This window comes from Megalobrama amblycephala, linkage group LG2 (assembly GCF_018812025.1).
Source record: "Megalobrama amblycephala isolate DHTTF-2021 linkage group LG2, ASM1881202v1, whole genome shotgun sequence".
In the NCBI taxonomy this organism is placed as follows: domain Eukaryota; kingdom Metazoa; phylum Chordata; class Actinopteri; order Cypriniformes; family Xenocyprididae; genus Megalobrama; species Megalobrama amblycephala.
The window spans coordinates 13,191,124-13,210,727 of NC_063045.1; the positions used below are offsets into that span (position 1 = coordinate 13,191,124).

General features: G+C 34.6%; 1 protein-coding gene across 3 annotated transcripts; it reads left to right on the top strand.

Moving 5' to 3' along the window:
- The first annotated feature begins 4,032 nt into the window (after window positions 1–4,032).
- xpnpep1 (X-prolyl aminopeptidase (aminopeptidase P) 1, soluble) lies at window positions 4,033–16,100 on the top strand. Of its 3 annotated transcripts, XM_048182835.1 has the most exons (20): window positions 4,033–4,189; window positions 5,720–5,841; window positions 7,614–7,677; window positions 8,996–9,100; window positions 9,364–9,456; window positions 9,896–10,039; window positions 10,157–10,252; window positions 10,521–10,602; window positions 10,705–10,915; window positions 12,259–12,348; window positions 12,432–12,482; window positions 12,625–12,683; window positions 12,961–13,038; window positions 13,134–13,205; window positions 13,356–13,416; window positions 13,536–13,605; window positions 13,733–13,906; window positions 14,098–14,174; window positions 14,881–14,979; window positions 15,800–16,100. In XM_048182835.1, the coding sequence occupies exons 2-20, from the start codon at window positions 5,725–5,727 to the stop codon at window positions 15,917–15,919; spliced, it is 1,863 nt and encodes a 620-aa protein (XP_048038792.1). In that variant the 5' UTR covers window positions 4,033–4,189; window positions 5,720–5,724; the 3' UTR covers window positions 15,920–16,100. The 3 variants fall into 3 exon arrangements, with proteins under 3 accessions (XP_048038792.1, XP_048038794.1, XP_048038793.1); XM_048182837.1 differs by lacking the exons at window positions 14,881–14,979; window positions 15,800–16,100 and adding an exon at window positions 14,699–14,809; XM_048182836.1 differs by lacking the exons at window positions 14,881–14,979; window positions 15,800–16,100 and adding an exon at window positions 14,523–14,633.
- Window positions 16,101–19,604: the final 3,504 nt, after the last annotated feature.

A 19,604-nucleotide genomic window follows, 5' to 3' on the forward strand; every position in this document is an offset into this window, starting at 1 on the left:
CACACACAAACCATCATATGAATAGACATTTATAAGAACCAGTTGAACACTGATGTGCTCTATGTAAAACACTATGATGAATGGAAAACACTTCTCCATTCATCATAATGACTTTGGTCTTTATTTGGTTCAGTGTTACACTTACTACAGACAGTACATACATAAGTGTGTTGTAAAATATTTGTAGTATATATATATATATATATATATATATATATATATATATATATATATATATATATATATATATATGTATGTATATATAGTCAGAACACACAAATACACGGTAACAAATAACAAATATATTTTATTTTTCCAACAAAAACAATGTACAGTGCACATCCCAACCAACGCAAAGTTGCACATACAGTACAAAACAACAGAAGAATTTACTGTATACAGTTACAGTAAAAAAAAAACTATGCTGCTCTGCCTCTGTTTCCATTGTTGGCATCCATTGCTCCAAAACAGAAGAGCTCACCTGTTGCCCTTTTATGCTAAAGCTCTGTTTGCTAATTGTAAAAATGTGTGACAGGTGTTTGCCATGTGATGAGTCAGTGTGCATATTTGAATGGCAGTGTGTTCCTTGTGAAAACAAGAGATTTTTCTGCCTGAAAATTGTGCCAAATGCAGAGAATTGTGTGTAGTGTTTTGAAAAAAGTGTGTTTTAGAACTGCAATGTGAGTGTAAAGCAGGAATTGTGCTTGTAGTTTAGCAGAATTGGTTCAGGGGGTTGGAGCATGAGTTACATGTTGTGGTCATTGTGTCTCAAGTACCAATATTTGTGTGTAAACAATTGAGAAAAACTGTAAATGGTCTCTCAGTCTAGTTCTGTAGGCTACACAATCATGGGGAAGACTGCTGACTTGACAGTTGTCCAAAAGACGACCATTGACACCTTGCACAAGGAGGGCAAGACACAAAAGGTCATTGCAAAAGAGGCTGGCTGTTCACAGAGCTCTGTGTCCAAGCACATTAATAGAGAGGCGAAGGGAAGGAAAAGATGTGGTAGAAAAAAGTGTACAAGCAATAGGGATAACTGCACCCTGGAGAGGATTGTGAAACAAAACCCATTCAAAAATGTGGGGGAGATTCACAAAGAGTGGACTGCAGCTGGAGTCAGTGCTTCAAGAACCACTACGCACAGACATATGCAAGACATGGGTTTCAGCTGTCTCATTCCTTGTATCAAGCCACTCTTGAACAACAGACAGCGTCAGAAGCGTCTAAAGACAAAAAGGACTGGACTGCTGCCGAGTGGTCCAAAGTTATGTTCTCTGATTAAAGTAAATTTTGCATTTCCTTTGGAAAATCAGGGTCCCAGAGTATGGAGGAAGAGAGGAGAGGCACACAATCCATGTTGCTTGAGGTCCAGTGTAAAGTTTCCACAGTCAGTGATGGTTTGGGGTGCCATGTCACCTGCTGGTGTTGGTTCACTGTGTTTTCTGAGGTCCAAGGTCAACGCAGCCGTATACCAGGAAGTTTTAGAGCACTTCATGCTTCCTGCTGCTGACCAACTTTATGGAGATGCAGATTTCATTTTCCAACAGGACTTGGCACCTGCACACAGTGCCAAAGCTACCAGTACCTGGTTTAAGGACCATGGTATCCCTGTTCTTAATTGGCCAGCAAACTTGCCTGACCTTAACCCCATAGAAAATCTATGGGGTATTGTGAAGAGGAAGATGCGATATGCCAGACCCAACAATGCAGAAGAGCTGAAGGCCACTATCAGAGCAACCTGGGCTCTCATAACACCTGAGCAGTGCCACAGACTGATCGACTCCATGTCACGCCGCATTGCTGCAGTAATTCAGGCAAAAGGAGCCCCAACTAAGCATTGAGTGCTGTACATGCTCATACTTTTCATGTTCATACTTTTCAGTTGACCAAGATTTCTAAAAATCCTTTCTTTGTATTGGTCTTAAGTAATATTCTAATTTTCTGAGATAATGAATTTGGGATTTTTCTTAGTTGTCAGTTATAATAATCAAAATTAAAAGAAATACACATTTGAAATATACCAGTCTGTGTGTAATGAATGAATATAATATACAAGTTTCACTTTTTGAATGGAATTAGTGAAATAAATCAACTTTTTGATGATATTCTAATTATATGACTAGCACCTGTACCTGTAATCGGGACATAGCTGAATGAAAAGAGTTTCTTTTTCCAGTCCACAAAATTCACAGGAATAGGAAATACTGAGTTTAAATCTTTCCAAAGCATGCTTAGCAGGAGAAATTCTATGAAGCATTTTGTAAGACACTTCCTTAATTGATTTCCTCTGAACTAGAGCTCTGTAAAAGTAACTTCACACTCTTTGGAATCGAGTCAATAACTCAAACTCAAACTCTCTTGGTTTAAGGGTGCAATATGTAAGAATTTTTTCAGTAAAACATCCAAAAACCACTAAGCCAGTGTTATTTTGTTCAGTTGAGTACTTAAAATATCCCAAATGTTTCCAACTATTTGTAAATCGTGAGAAAATTGCTATTTTAACCAAGGCTCCGGGACGTGTGAGGAGTCGCCTGTCAATTGCGTCATACCCTCATTACCCTCATATTTTTTATTTTGTAGAAACCATGGAAAAACACCAAAGACACTTTAATATTTACATGTGTTAATAGGCAAGGGAACAACTGTTGTGATATATTTATAGACAGAAAACTAATTGTTGTTATATAGCACAACACATTTAGTCTTATTGTTTAAATCTAATTTTCTTGATTTTTTTGCGAGTACCGTGCTTTACCATGCCTCAGAGAAAAACACTATTTTGTGAAGTAGCTAACATAGCATAATCAGATGCAGCTTTATTTTTAGTAACAGTAATACAGCATTTTCTCCATCATACAATACGTTTTAAAATTAATTGCATGCCATTTATCAACACAAGCCATCCAGCATTTAATATGATATTCTAATCTCACTGCAGCATGTCTCAAACAAGTGTCTTTACAGCAGCCGCCGAGCGAACGCACAGAGTAACGTTATAACATTTTCAACACAGTCAAATGTATCTAATATGATAAACAGAGCTGCGTTACCTCATACTCATGACCAGAAAAGTGGAAGCAGCGCCGGCGACTGTGGCATAATAAAAGTTCCGCTGCTCACAGCGTGTGTTGTGCAATCGCTCCAGCGGCCTCGTTCAGCTCCCACAACACTCGGTCCTGCTCTGCTTCATACTACAGTAACTTTAATAATCGCATCCATGAACATGATTTCTTCCCGAGTCCTATCCCAATTATTTTCCACCGGCTGTGAGGTGAAGACCACATGTCCCAAGATTCCGCGCTCAAACTTGGAATCATCAAACTACGCCTTTGTTTTGAATAGGCCTCTAGCGACCTCTAGCGGACAGAAAATCCTACATATTGCACCTTTAACTGGAAATTGAATTTTTGAAGAAATTCAGTATTACAACAAATACCCATGGGAATTAACCAACTGTCTTACTAAAATAATGCTTTCATTGAACCAAGTATGATAGAATAATGATTTGTTTTTGAATATTATGTTTGTTATTCCTTATGAAATAGTTGTGCTTATACTAATTTCCATGCTATAAGGCTTGTCAGTGAAAACTGGATTTAACAGGAATTTTGTCAAAAATTTCTGAAAAATTATATTTCAACAAAAAGTATATGCCTCCAAGAGTATTAATAATTAGGCAATACGTTCCAAGGACTTTCTCTATTCTTCGTAAACTCTATCGAACATTTAATTTTGAAAGTGTCATTAAGTGTAGGCTACTATAAAGATATAATATATATCATGTTAATTCATGTTTCATTGAAATATTCTCTATTTCTGTAGAGTAGCAGTCTTTAAGGAGAAAACAACACAGAAAAAAGTCATTTTAAGGCCTGAAACAGCGGTAAAAGCCTCAAAATATCGAATTATTTTTGATACTTCAAATTTGTTTTTCAAAAAAACTGCAGTGTCATCAGCAAACTGGTTACTTTTAATTCTACACCTAAAGCTGTGTTATGTGAACAATAAACAGTTAAGCTCATTGACTAGAAGTGGGAGAGTCTCATGTGCGCCATGTGACTGGAAGAGGCAGCCTGTCACGTGCCCGCACACGTCATCACTGTAATGGCAGCTTCCTTTGCACACTAACACAAGGAACAGCAGAGTTTTTACCAATAGTTTACATTTCAGGACTCGCTTCTCCAAGGTAACTGGTGAATTGTTTGATGTCAGTCATTCACTACATGTGCTCAGAAAACGGCAGTGGATTGTGCAAGCGCGAGACCAAGACGAGTGTTATTGTTGTCGCTTGCATAACATGCGTGTGTTTTCATAATCGAGGAAGCGTCGGCGCGCATCACACAAATCTCTCCTTTTATAAGAAAGAAAAAAATGTATAAACATGCGTGCAAAATTAATAAAACCAAATATGTTTGCAGATAAATACCATTTCTGTAATTGAAAGCGTTGTGTTTGGATGAACAGTAACGTTACAGGGGACTGCCACACCTACCTCGAATAAACATAATACAAATCGATCCTAACTAAACATTGTTTCGGTTTAATTTAAGTTTACTGATTCGTTGTGAATTCATCGTGCACAAAGGAATGCTCGCTAATTGATTGTTCGAGTGTAGATTGTTTATATTGTCGAACTGTGGAGCTCGTCTGTCCAATCAGCTGTCGATATGATAATTCCATTGAAGTGATTGGATGGTGTAACAGCTACGTGCTCTAGCTTTTAGACAAAAGCGCATATTATTTGTGAATGAATAAGCACAGAACACAATTTTTTTCCTGGCTAAAATATGTATCCACAAAATCTAATATTTATAATATCTGTGACTTCAGGAGCCCTACAAAAAAGCATTAAAATAACCATACTTTTTACCAAAATAGTATAGTATTTTTAATAATACTGTAAAATTATAATAAATTATAATATATTCTCTCATAGAAAATCAGAATATTTATTTACTCACTTGTTTGATTCCTTCATTCATTGATAACAATGACAGAAACTTTTTTCTTTGAAAGAGAGTTCGTCTTTTGCAAAATGAACCAATAAAGCTCTTCAGTTTCACATTTGGTTGCGTGATCACAGAACAAGAAGACAGACAGTAAATCTTTAACTATGGGATGGTCGCATTATGCCACCTGAGAGACAGTCTGTGCGAGGTAAAGGTTAATAATCTCATATCTTTCCAACTTTGAGCTCCACGTTAACAGTAAGATCTCGAGTTCACAGAGGGAAAATGGCTACAGGTAATTATTTCTGTTCACAAAAGCTTTTTTTTTACACTTATATGCACTCTTGTACAGCCAGAAACTTGTAGATGTCGATAATATAATAACTTATTAATTATGTCGATAGACTTGGAAATTGATCTGATGTCACTGAAGTAGTCTTAGCAGTGGTTTTAATTTATTATAATCTTATATCAAAGTTGCATTTTTCACAATGCTGTGAACGGATTTGCAAAATTAATTGTTTGGTTCACATAGAAAGTTTGATTTCTTTCACACAGGGATCATTTGACTGAGATTATATTTGATTAGCCTAGGCCTGAAAGTGAAAGGTTGCGTGTATTAGAATTAGATATCGACTAAAATATTACATTAGCGAATTACTGATTGTTTTTTTTTTTTACTCTGTAGTCATCAGTGATGACCAGATGTCATAAATTATTTGCTTGTGTAAATTTTGCCACTGACCTTTTTTTCTCTCTCTTAACAGACGCTATGTCCCCAAAGATCACAGTGGAGTTGCTCAGGCAGCTCCGGCAGGCCATGAGGAACAGCAAGTGCATCACAGAGCCCATCCAAGCTTACATCATCCCATCAGGAGATGCTCATCAGGTGAACCTGAGCTGTGCTCCACAAATGTGAAACACAATTTATAAACATACAGCCTGTGATTTATAAATATATAAATGCAGCCTGTGATTTATAAATGTAGACTGTGATTTATAAATATGTAGACTGTGATTTATAAACATACAGCCTGTAATTTATAAATATATAAATGCAGCCTGTGATTTATAAATGTAGACTGTGATTTATAAATATACAGACTGTGATTTATAAATATATAAATGTAGCCTGTGATTTATAAATATATAAATGCAGCCTGTGATTTATAAATGTAGACTGTGGTTTATAAATATACAGACTGTGATTTATAAATATATAAATGTAGCCTGTGATTTATAAATGTAGACAGTGATTTATAAATATATAAATGTAGACTGTGATTTATAAATATGTAGACTGATTTATAAATATACAGCCTGTGATTTATAAATATATAAATGCAGCCTCTTATTTATAAATGTAGACTGTGATTTATAAATATGTAGACTGTGATTTATAAATATATAAATGTAGACTGTGATTTATAAATATGTAGACTGTGATTTATAAATATACAGCCTGTGATTTATAAATATATAAATGCAGCCTCTTATTTATAAATGTAGACTGTGATTTATAAATATGTAGACTGTGATTTATAAATATATAAATGTAGACTGTGATTTATAAATATGTAGACTGTGATTTATAAATATACAGCCTGTGATTTATAAATATATAAATGCAGCCTCTGATTTATAAATGTAGACTGTGATTTATAAATATATAAATGCAGCCTGTTTATAAATGATTTATAAATATATAAATGCAGCCTTTGATTTATAAACATGCAGCCTGTGATTTATAAATATAGACTGTGATTTATAAATGTAGACTGTGATTTATAAATGTAGACTGTGATTTATAAATATATAAATAGCCTGTATATTTATAAATATACAAGCCGTGATTGTGATTTATAAATATAATATACAAATACAGCCTGTGATTTATAAAAGATCCACCTTATAAACATTCAACCTGTGATTTATAAAAATGCAGTCTGTGGTTTAAAAATACACCCTGTGATTTCCAAATGTACAGTCTGTGATTTATAACATCCTGCCTGTGATTTATAAAAATTCATCCTTATACAAAATTAAATCTGTGATTAATAAACATACAGCCTGAGATTTAATTATGCAACCTGTGATCTCCAAATGTAGACTGATTTTTTTTTTAGATTTCGATTTCGATTTTTTTTTTTACATTCCACCTTATAAACATTCAACCTGTGATTTAAATATACAAGCACTTAATTCTAAATGTACATTCTGTGATTATAAACATACTGCCTGTTATATATATAAATTCTGCCTTATAAATATTCAACCTGTGATTTATAATCTTACAGCCTGTGATTGCTGAACATTCAAAATTTTTTTATTTTATTTTTTTTTTACATAATTTACTTCAGCTGCTGCAGTTTAACTGTGTGCTTATGTGTGTGTGTGTGTGTGTGTGAGTGTGTAGTGTTTCAGTCGTGTCGTTTAATTTCTATTGTGCGAGTGATGGGCTTCCCTCACCCCCTCCTGTCTGGCTCTGTGATTATGAAATCACCTCTGATTACGTGTGTGCGTGCGTGTGTGTGTGTGTCCTCCCACCAAGTGTTTTCTTTCATTCTGCTGGGTGGTTAAATTAGCAGTAATTAGGACTGATTGCTGACAGAGCTGATCTCACTTTTTCCCTTCGTCTCTCTCTTTTTCCTGCTACATCAGAGTGAATACATCGCGCCCTGTGACTGCCGTCGTGAATTCATCTGTGGATTCAACGGCTCTGCAGGTGTGTGCACATTTTACTGTAACTTTGTTGAATTTTTGGGATCTACAGGATTGACAATATGAAAATATTATTATTTAATACCCTGTTTCACTGGGTCACAGTGAAGATTTATCAACTATAGAGCTGCGCAACATCATAGTTGAACACGCATATTGGAATAATGACATTTATTACAAGATATAGATTACTTGCATAAATAGAAATGAATCACAATCAGACAATATAATCCCAGATAAGCACACACACACACACACACACACACACAACTGACAATTATTGACATTGCAACTACAAGAAGTTCAGTTCAGCCCACCTCAGTCTCATTCACCCAGATAATGGGGAAGTAAAACTGGGATATGAGGTTCATGTCTCGTGACGATGAGAGACCACTTGTCATACATGATTTACAGCTCAGTGGTGTGACCAATTTATTTTGACTGTGGTGGTTTATGTGAGGCACTGATTCATTCAGGGGTGGCATGAAGCATAAGCCAACATCCCTCATATTTTACTACTACTACTAATAATAATAATTGTAAATTAAATAACTTAAAAGTAATAATTTAATAAGAATCATCTAAAATGTATTGTTTTTATTATAAATTATTATTATTATTATTATTATTATTAAATTAACAACAACAATATTAAAAGTAATAATTGAATAAGAATAACTGTCATCTAAAATTTAAATTTTAATAATAATAATAATAATAATAATAATTATTATTATTATTATTATAATTTAAGAATAATAATAATTTCATTACAATTATATTACATTTAAATCAAATGAATATGAATAATAATAATAATAATATTTAAATATTGTACATATTATTATTATTATTATTATTATTATAAATATTATTATAAATTAACAGCAACAATAATTTAAAAGTAATGATTTAATAAGAATAACTCATTTAAAATGTTGTTTTAATTTTTAATAACAATAATAATAATTTTATTATTGTTTATTAACAATAATAATAATAGTGTAAATCTAATTATTATTAATGGATATTTTTTACAATGATAATTATTATTTTACATTATTTCAATTTAATAATAGTAATAATAATTTTAATAATTTCTCTTAGAATAACAGAACAAAAACAAACAAAATATGTAACATTATTTTGTAAATTAAAATTGTATATTTATTATTGTATATTTCACCTTTTCATAATAACAAGTGGTTCTTCTGGTTTTTCTTTTGTTTATAATAAACAAACATGTTTAATAAACAAACAAAAAACATGTCTGTAGGCTATATAGTTAAGCGACTTCATTATGCTGTGTTTGCTTGTTTCAGGTACTGCTATTGTCACAGAACAGCATGCGGCTTTATGGACAGATGGGCGGTACTTCCTTCAGGCCAGCCAACAGATGGACAATAACTGGACTCTGATGAAAATGGGTACAGTGGATGTTAGCATAATTTTATGACATGCGGTTGCTAGGTCATTACATTTGTTATCAGATTGCTGCTATTGAAAGCCTGTTGGCCAAGCTGCTGCTTTTCATAAGCCAATACAAAACATTCATTAAAATGTTTTCCTGAATTTAATACTGAGCCACATTCCAATAACTTCGCGTAGATCAGTCTTAAGATTTATGTCGATTATACACCGTTGTTCAAAAGAGCAATTTGAATATGATTATGATGTTTTGTCTGGTCAGGACTGAAGGAAACACCGTCCCAGGAGGACTGGCTCATCAGCGTTCTCCCAGAAAACTCCAAAGTGGGAGTTGATCCTTGGATCATTGCTGCCGGTAAGGAATTCAACAATAACACCTTTTGAATATAAATAATAAATATAGATATGCACACAAATAGAGCAAATCACCTTTAAAAAGTAACTTGATACTTCAAATAAAGATAGTATCGATTACATCTTTATACCAGTAGGTGGCGACAAGTGACTTTTAAAAAATGTATTTATCATTGAATCATTAATTCAAGAGATTTGCTCAAAAATGCTGATTCATCCAGTAAAGAATCAAGTAAAGTCTTTATGAGTGAGTCATTGAATCATTCACTCAATCAATTCTTTCAAATTAATTTAACGTTTGTATTAAATAGACTGCAGCAATTAACATTTTGTCAGATCCTCCAGTAAATTATTATTTTGTTAGAATCTGTTCAGATTTGTGGGAGAATCTTTACTGTGTAAACCAAAACTTAAATTGTGTCTGTGATTGTGTTTTTCAGACCAGTGGAAGAACATGTCTAAGGCTTTGAGCAGCGCGGGTCACTCTTTGGTTGCGGTGCAGGACAATCTCATTGACACTATCTGGGAGGATCGGCCGCCTCGACCCAGCACCAAACTCATGGCCCTGGGGCTCAAATACACCGGTCAGCACTTCTCAATGGATGATATTCACTGTATAATTTTGATTTTAAAGGTCAGTCAAACCAAGTTTGTGCTGATGAACATTAAGAGGAAATTTCTTGTCGCTGTTTCCCATGTAGGTCTCACCTGGCAAGATAAAATCACAGCTCTGAGAGGAAAAATGGCAGAAAGGAAGATTTCCTGGTTTGTGGTGACAGCTCTAGATGAAATTGCGTGTACGTATCACCGTACAGCACGGTTTGTGTGTGCTTTTAGTGTGTCAGATCACGACCCAGCCCTCATTCTCCTCTCCACTTTCCTATTAACCCCAGTTAAAGAGCTCTTGTGTCAGATTAGCTTGTTTTGATAATTATGGACATGATTGCGTGAGGCACATGTTCATTGGGAGGCCACATTTGGGAGGGTGTTCACAAATATAGTAAACCCTCTAAAAATGACTTGTGAGGTCATTCGAATGATTTCAGACTCACTTTCTCTCTCCAGGGCTTTTTAACCTGCGCGGGTCAGATATCGAGTACAACCCCGTGTTCTTCGCCTACGCGATCATCGGCCTTAGCAGCATAAAGTAAAACTGCATTCCTGATTCTTCACTTTATACTGAAAATTTCCCAGATTTCAAAACATGACCCATGCTCATTGCTGTCATTTGGTCCATATGTTACGTTAGATTGTTTGTGGACAGCAAGCGTTTGTTGGACCCTGCGGTCCGGCAGCATTTGGAACTGGACAGCCCGAGCCAACCGGATCTGACCGTCCAGTGCTTTCCGTACGAGTCTGTGTTCACGGAGCTGCAGGCGGTTTGTGCGGCGCTGGCGCCCAAAGATAAGATGTGGGTTTGCGACAAAGCCAGCTGTGCTCTTACACAAGTCATACCCAAGGTGAGTCAAAAAGATCAAACTTGAAAAAGTGTAGACAGCTTTATAGCTGTTGCTCTGTGTCCTGTTGTGATGTGTCAACAGTATAGACTCGTGTAGCCAAAGCATGATGTCATTTATAGCACTCACAAACATTGTCTAAAGAACATTTCTTATTGATGCTCTCTGGAAAATACGACTGAAAATCATCAGCGTAAAAGTGGTCCCAAAATTGTCCCCTGAGGGACTCCACATACTAAAGGGGCCTATTTGGAGGAAAAATTCCCTATATTAATAGCAAATGTCCTATCCTTTGGATAGGAGGCAAACCAGTGTCATATTACAAAATATGTCATATTTTTTGAAACTGTTTAAAGGATTAGTTCACTTTCACATAAAATTTTCCTGATAATTTACTCACCCCCATGTCATCCAAGATGTTCATGTCTTTCTTTCGTCAGTCGAAAAGGAATTAAGGTTTTTGATGAAAACATTCCAGGATTATTCTCCTTATAGTGGACTTCAATGGCCTCCAAACGGTTGAAGGTCAAAATTACAGTTTCATTGTAGCTTCAAAGGGCTTTAAACGATACCAGACGAGGAATAAGGGTCTTGTCTAGCGAAACGATTGGACATTTTCGAAAAAAATGCAAATGTATATGCTTTATAAACACAAATGATCGCCTTCCAAGTGGTTCTGCCAAAACCGCACTTTCATATTCTTCAAAAAGCTTACGCTGTATGTCCTACGCCTTCCCTATTCTACTTATGGAAAAAATGGAACTGGCGCTGCGTTCGTTCCCTAAGTTGAATAGGGAAGGCGTTGGACATACAGCGTAAGCTTTTTGAAGAATACGAAAGTGCGGTTTTGGCACTTGGAAGGCGATCATTTGTTCATATAAAGCATATACATTTGCATTTTTTTCGAAAATGACCGATTGTTTCGCTAAAAAAGACCCTTATTCCTCATCTGGTATCGATTAAAGCCCTTTGAAGCTGCACTGAAACTGTAATTTTGACTTTCAACCGTTTGGAGGCCATTGAAGTCCACTATAAGGAGAATAATCCTGGAATGTTTTCATCAAAAACCTTAATTTTTTTCAACTAAAGAAAGAAGGACATGAACATCTTGGATGACATGGGGGTGAGTAAATTATTAGGAAATTTTAATTTGAAAGTGAACTAATCCTTTAATGCCTTTTTATGGTTGCAGTGTGACCAGTTTGCTGTTCAACACTTTGGAAAGTCTCGATATTTGAATTTTCCATCTAAAGTGAACATGAATATTGATATGAATATTTTCTATATAAAGTGAAAGTTGAATATGAATAAATATTATTGATTAAATTATAATTGTAATTGTTCAGGCCCACAGATCTGCAATCCCATACACACCCTTATGTCTGGCTAAAGCCGTCAAGAACCCCACAGAGATCCAGGGCATGAAAATGGCACATGTAAGTCCACATGGCTAGAGATATTCCAGAAATCTTATGTTTTTTGCTTAATCAATCACAATATTTTTTTTTTTTTATCACAGATAAAAGACGCAGTGGCACTGTGTGAACTTTTTGCCTGGCTGGAGAAAGAGGTATTGTTGTGTAATAATTTCTTTTATTTTTGTCCGTTGGAAATATATTCGGGAAGACTCCATGTTTTCCTAGTAAAATTTCCTTTATTGATTGAATGATGAATACATAACGAAAATATAAAAGTATTTGTCATTTATATAGATTCCCAAAGGTACGGTCACAGAGATATCAGCAGCAGATAAAGCAGAAGAATTACGCAGGTGAGTCGAACATGCTGCATTTGACCTGAAAGAAGCAGCAAACCATCAGTTTCTCTACACATAAAGACTTCATTATATTTCTATATAATTTTATAAATAATATCATAGATAGTACTGATGCCATGGTTGGCAGTGAATTTAAAAAGCTGCATTACTTGCTGTTTTTCTCTTGTATGAGATTGTGGCACCACCATCTGGTGATCTGTGGAACTGCAGACACTGAAGCAGCAAGAAAATCTGCTTTCAATTGAAAATCTTCTTTTCTTTGCCTGTCTAGTCAACAGAAAGACTTTGTTGGGCTGAGTTTTCCATCCATCTCTAGTGTCGGACCAAACGGGGCCATAATACATTACAGGTGGGCAGTTTTGATATATTTAACCATACATTTTTTTTTTATGTTGTTACTTAATTGTTTTTAACATACCTGTCACTTTCTGATCTGTCTTTTAGGCCTCTCCCAGAAACCAACAGGACTCTTTCTCTTAATGAAATTTATCTTATTGACTCCGGCGCTCAGTACAAGTAAGTACAAGAGCACTGCAGAACAATTAGTGCTTTTACATCACATTTATTTATTTATATGTTAATTAAGTGTAATTAAGATAATTTGTTAATATATACATACAAACACACAAATATATATCTATTGTGGCCATTTTTATCTTTATCCAGAGATGGAACTACAGATGTGACTCGTACGGTGCATTTTGGGACTCCTTCTGATTATGAGAAGGTAAAAAAAAGTTTTTATTTTCCTTCAAGATCAAACTTTCTCTTTATTTTATAGTCCGAGAACTATTAGTCTACCCATAATGCTTATATTTTTGCCCTTCCACACTCTGATCTCCACAGGAATGCTTTACATACGTTTTAAAGGGACACATCGCCGTCAGTGCTGCGGTTTTTCCCAATGGTACCAAAGGTACGTCCTTAAATTCAGAAACCTGAAGTGTTTGGTTTGTTCAGGAGCAATATGAAGTGCTCTAATGCTGTGTAGAGTAAGGTTAAGAGAAGCATTTTGTCTCAGAGGACTGTGCTCTTTTCTACAGGTCACCTGTTGGACTCGTTTGCTCGTGCTGCTCTCTGGGACTCTGGATTGGACTATCTTCATGGTACGGGCCACGGCGTCGGATGTTTCCTAAATGTGCATGAGGGTCCATGTGGCATCAGCTATAAAACATTTGCAGACGAACCTCTGGAGGCCGGAATGATTGTCAGCGATGGTACAAAACACACTTATTTTCATTCTGGATTTATTCATTGCAGTTTATAAGGAGCTGAAAGTGTTTTAATACTCCTTTTTAAACCTATTTCTGTATTAAGGCAACATTATTGCAACTCTGCCTCAAATGTTGTTAAAGTTTATGGTGCAGTTGGTACAATATATTTGAGTCTTATGCATGTTTTATTCCAGAGCCCGGGTACTATGAAGATGGATCTTTTGGCATTCGGCTGGAAAACGTTGTCCTGGTCGTTCCTGCAAAAACCAAAGTAACTATTGCATCAAACCATTACATAATCAGTTCATATTAACACTGAGAAAATACATACATTTTCTGATACAGCGCATTTCAAAGGGGCACAAGGTAAAAATGATTTAATGCATCTTTGAGAGGTCTGAAGTACAACATTTCAGGATTTAATTTCCTTTCTTTTAGTAAAACTACAAGAACTGATATAGTCTGTCCAAATATTTGCGTTTACGTGATGCTTCCTCCACACCAGTAGGTGTCAATATTGAGCCCAAGACGTAACAACACTAACTAAACAAAAAATGATTTAATGCATCTTTGAGAGGTCTGAAGAACAACATTTCAGGATTTAATTTCCTTTCTTTAGTATAACTACAGGAACCGATATAGTCCGTCCAAATATTTGCGTTTACGTGATGCTTCCTCCACACCAGTAGGTGTCAATATTGAGCCCAAGACGTAACAACACTAACTAAACCAAAAATTATTTAATGCATCTTTGAGAGGTCTGAAGTACAATATTTCAGCGTTTCCCTTCTTTAGTATAACTACAGGAACAGAGATAGTCCGTCGAAATATTTGCATTTACGTGATGCTTCCTCCACACCAATAGGTGTCAGTATTGAGCCCAAGACGTAACAGCGCAAACTGAACCAAAAATGATTTGATACACCTTTGAGAGGTCTGAAGTACAATATTTTAGCGTTCAACATGCTTTCTTTCAGTATAACTACAGGAACAGAGGTAGTCTGACGTTTGAACCCCTCACCCTGGTCCCCATCCAGCTGAAGATGATCAACACAGACCTGCTCACACAGAAAGAGGTAAGAGCAGACCGATAGATACTAGGGTTGAGTCGCAATGGCCGACTACTTCATCTAGAATTTTTTTTCTTGCATAAATACAAAGTTTTGATATTAGTAATGGTGGTGCTTTAATTAGCATGCTAACAGTTTGCTGTGTTTTAGCTATTAATTAGGCAGTCTGTACTATAAGTATGAAAAAAAAGTCTTGCAAACAATGTTTGTTACAAGTGTTTATTTAAAAAAATTCTAATAACAACTGAACAAAAAATGATTAGAGATACCTAAAGCCCAAAGTATACTTCAGTTTTTATGTGAACGCTTAGTGTATTCATACAGCTGAAAGCGTAGTCCGTTTGATAACAGTAGAAAATGTCATCCTCGTCCATTGTCTGCACTGTTTCTTTCCAGATGTTCTGAGCGATGAAAAGGTCATTGTACTTTTTTAAACTAGAGTTGCGAGTATCTTATAATCCACACAAACAAATGCTCATCAGCGTGGGCGTTTGTTGTTCAGTATCATCTGATTCTATTTGGATTGTAAAACAATTAGTGCAACAAAATTCCAAGTTGAGCTTACAGAGTTTGCGCAGTTAGAAAGATCAGGCTGTGTGCAAACAGTACATCCTTACCATACCGATGATGGAATTTATGTCACGCATACTGTATGCATACCTATCATAATAATACATAAAAGCTTAAGTATGCATTGGGCTTTATGCTTGAGACAGCTATTTTGTGATATTTCACAACATTTGAGCGCACAAATCCTTTAAACCTCTCTGAAATGGCTTTCATTAAAGCATGGACTGCTGTAATATACAAACTTGTCATCCTGCAGCGCGATTGGGTGAATGACTACCACAGGAAATGCCGGGAGACGATTGGGGCAGAGCTGGAGCGGCAAGGCCGGAAGGAGGCTCTGGATTGGCTGGTCCGGGAAACTCAGCCAATTGTCTGAAAAAATTGTTTACTATTTTTTTTTTGTCGTCGTAACGATCGCCAGTGAATTTTTTCCTGTCGTTCTCTCTCAGTCTTGGTCTCTATCTGCTTTTCTGGTGGATATATTTCACTTTCTGCTTCTTTTGTAAAGCACACTTTCAACTGTTTTATGCGCTAATTAAAAAAAGTGTGGAAAAAGACGCACTGCCTTTTTCTTTTGTTCAATCCAAAGAGTTTTTTTCTCCAAAGGAATAATTAATCTAATCATTTCTAAATCTATACTCTTAACTTTTTGCGAGGAACAGACGTAATTAAGCTAGAATATAGCACAGAAAACATGAACCTTTATTATGGTGATTTTTGGTCACCATTCATTTTCAATGTAAGAAAAGAGCAGCGTGAACATTCTGCTAACCATCTCTTTTTGTGTTCCGCGTAAGAAAGAACGTCATATGGGTTTTGGACGACATGACGGTGATTTAAGTGTTCCTTAAATATTAACTTTCAGGACGATCTACAGCTGCATGTAAAAAATGGGCGGGACCAGGGTGATCCCGCTCATGGGGTCGTTGGCGTAGTCCTGCAGTGTGAGTGGAGTGTGCGTAAACACCGTGTGAGGGGGGACTCTGTCCTCCTCGTGTCCCACCGGCAGAGGGTTGGTGTAGATGTAGTGGATCCGCGAGTTGTCCTTCGGCCCCTCCTGTCGTCTGAAAAAGGCGAGCGGGTTACGGAAACTACGGGCTTCCCTCACACGAGTAACACCCACTGGCTCTTCGGGAACCTCACAGGCCACGGCACTCTCATAGACACGCGCCCTCTTACACTTCCTGTGACACAAAAATATGTACCACGACAGCGATTAGACACAATTTAGGATCCAGTAAGAAGGTCTTAACCAAATAAGACAAATAAATGGGACAAATAAAAGAGAGATGGGAGGAAAACTAAAATTTTTAATACTATTCTCTTGCTTTGGAAATGTTGAAAATTTCCTGAAGAAACTTTGGATTTGCTCGCAAAATGTTTGTGTTAAAAACAAGATAAGATGGAAGGGAAAACTATATTTCAGTGTTTTTGCAAGTGAACGCAACATTTTTGCAAGCTCAAAGGCTTTCAAATAAATTATATTTCAATGATTTTGAAAACTTTTGTGATGAAAATAATATGGGAGGAAAATGTGGAAGCAAATGCAAAGTTTCTCAGGGGAACACAATACTTTTGAAAGAATGCAAAAGTTGAAAAGAAAAAACTCAGCATTGAAATAAACTATATTTCAATGATTTTGCTTCCTCTGAGAAACGTTGCATTTGCTTGCAAAATGTTTGTGATAAAAACAAGATAAGATGGAAGGAAAAACTATATTTCACTGTTTTTGCGAGCAAATGCAAAGTTTCTTTGGGAATCACAAAGTGCAAAGAAAAACAATACTTAAATGTGCTGGAAAACTTGCGTGATAGAAATAGTATTTGTTTCCCTGAGAAACTTTGCTTTCACTTGCAAATCCTTTCATTTGAACCCTCTTGTGCTCTTCACTTGGCGGTCCATTTATATATATATATATATATATATATATATATATATATATATATATATATATATATATATATATATATATATATATATATATATATATATATATATATATATATATATATATATATATATATATACACTACCGTTCATAAATAAAAAATACAGTAAAATCAGTAATATTGTGAAATATCATTACAATTTAAAATAACTGTTTTCTATTTGAAAATGTAACTTATTCTTGTGTTGGCAAAGCTGAATTTTCAGCATCATTACTCCAGTCTTGTCACATGATCCTTAAGAAATCATTTTAATATGATGATTTGCTGCTCAAGAAACATTTATTGTGCACAGATGTACAAAATATTTGTGTACAATATTTTTTTTCAGGATTATTTGATGAATAGAAAGTTCAAAAGAACAGTGTTTATCTGAAATCTAATCTTTTGTAACATTATAAATGTCTTTACTGTCACTTTTGATTGATTTAATGCATAATTGCTGAATAAAAATATTAATTTATTTAAATTCTTCTCAAAAAAATAAAATTGGGTAGGATTAAGAATGTACAATATGATCATGCAAAATAAGGCATTCATATGTGCTTAATAAGTACTAATACACAGCCATTCTAGCAATATGCATGATAATAAACAACTAAAAGACCCTAAAATAAAGTGTTATCTGAAATTTATACAGGTTTAGAGCAACTTGTGGGTGAGTGAATGATGATAGGGTGAACAAAAAATTGTATCCCTTTAATTGGATTGTGATGCAATCATAATGTGTGATCTGTTTCAATAGAGCATAAAAATCCAGAAAATCTTCTGTGAATAATACATGTATCCACAAACTTATTTAGCTTATTAACCTTTCTTTCCCCTGAGATCTCTCCTATTCTCAGTTTTTGTTTTTTGTTTTTTGTTTAAAAATTCTTTCTGACCCCAAACTTTTGAACGGTAGTGTATAATGCTACAGAAGCTTTGTATTTCAGATAAATGCTGTTCTTTTGAACTTTCTATTCATCAAGGAATCCTGGAAAAAAAGTATACAACTGTTTTCAACATTGATAATAATAATAAATGTTTCTTGAGCAGCAAATCATCATATTAAAATGATTTCTGAAGGATCATGTGACACTGAAGACTGGAGTAATGATGCTGAAAATTCAGCTTTTCCAACACAGAAATAAATTACATTTTATATTATATTCCAATAGAAAACAGTTATTTTAAATTGTAATAATATTTCACAATATTACTGTTTTTACTGTATTTTTAATTAAATAAATGCAATCTTTATATATATATATATATATATATATATATATATATATATATATATATATATATATATTATTATTTTTTTTTTTTTTATTTTTTTCAGTGAAATGGATATACTATATTTTAGTTTTTTTTCTTTTATTATTTAATATTTAGTATTTTTGGGTGATTTTATGGTACAAAATTATATTTAGGCAGTAGTTATAATCCATTTATTCACTTTTTGAGCATAGACCTGAAGATGAAATTTCCAACTTAAACTGTCATAATCTTGAGTGCTTTGGAGCACAGACTGAAGTTTGGTCTCCTTTTAAAATGACACTTAGCAGATCAGATTATTGCTGAAGTGTTTAAAAAGTGAACAAAGTTGTAGAATTATGATTATTGTTATGAATTTTGCACAAAAATACTATTTTCAATTTTTATATGACATATATATATATTTTCCAAAACACGTTTTACTCTAAAACTGCAAGAAAATCAAGGAGACAAATCTAAACATGTTGTGTTCCAAATTTGAGGTTGATATCTAAAAAAAAAAAAAAAAAAAAAAAGCTTTCAGTAAGATTTTGGTTGGCCGTAGTACCAAAAGTTTCCACTATTCATTTCCAATGCCACACTTGGAGTACAAGTGTGACTGTTTTTTTTTTTTTTTTTCAGGACCATTTAACCTTTTCAAGTCATCTATGATTTTGTGTGTGTTTTTATGTCCCTTTAAGTGCCAAAACCTTTACCAAGTTTTTTACCATTACGATGAAGAAGAAAATTCTAAAAAAAAAAAAAAAAACAACAAAATGTAAAATTTCATTGCCAATTGTCCCAAATTCCCTGAGATTTTATTTAATACAATCAGACATTAATTCTTAAGTGTCCAAATATTTTTTTGGCCCA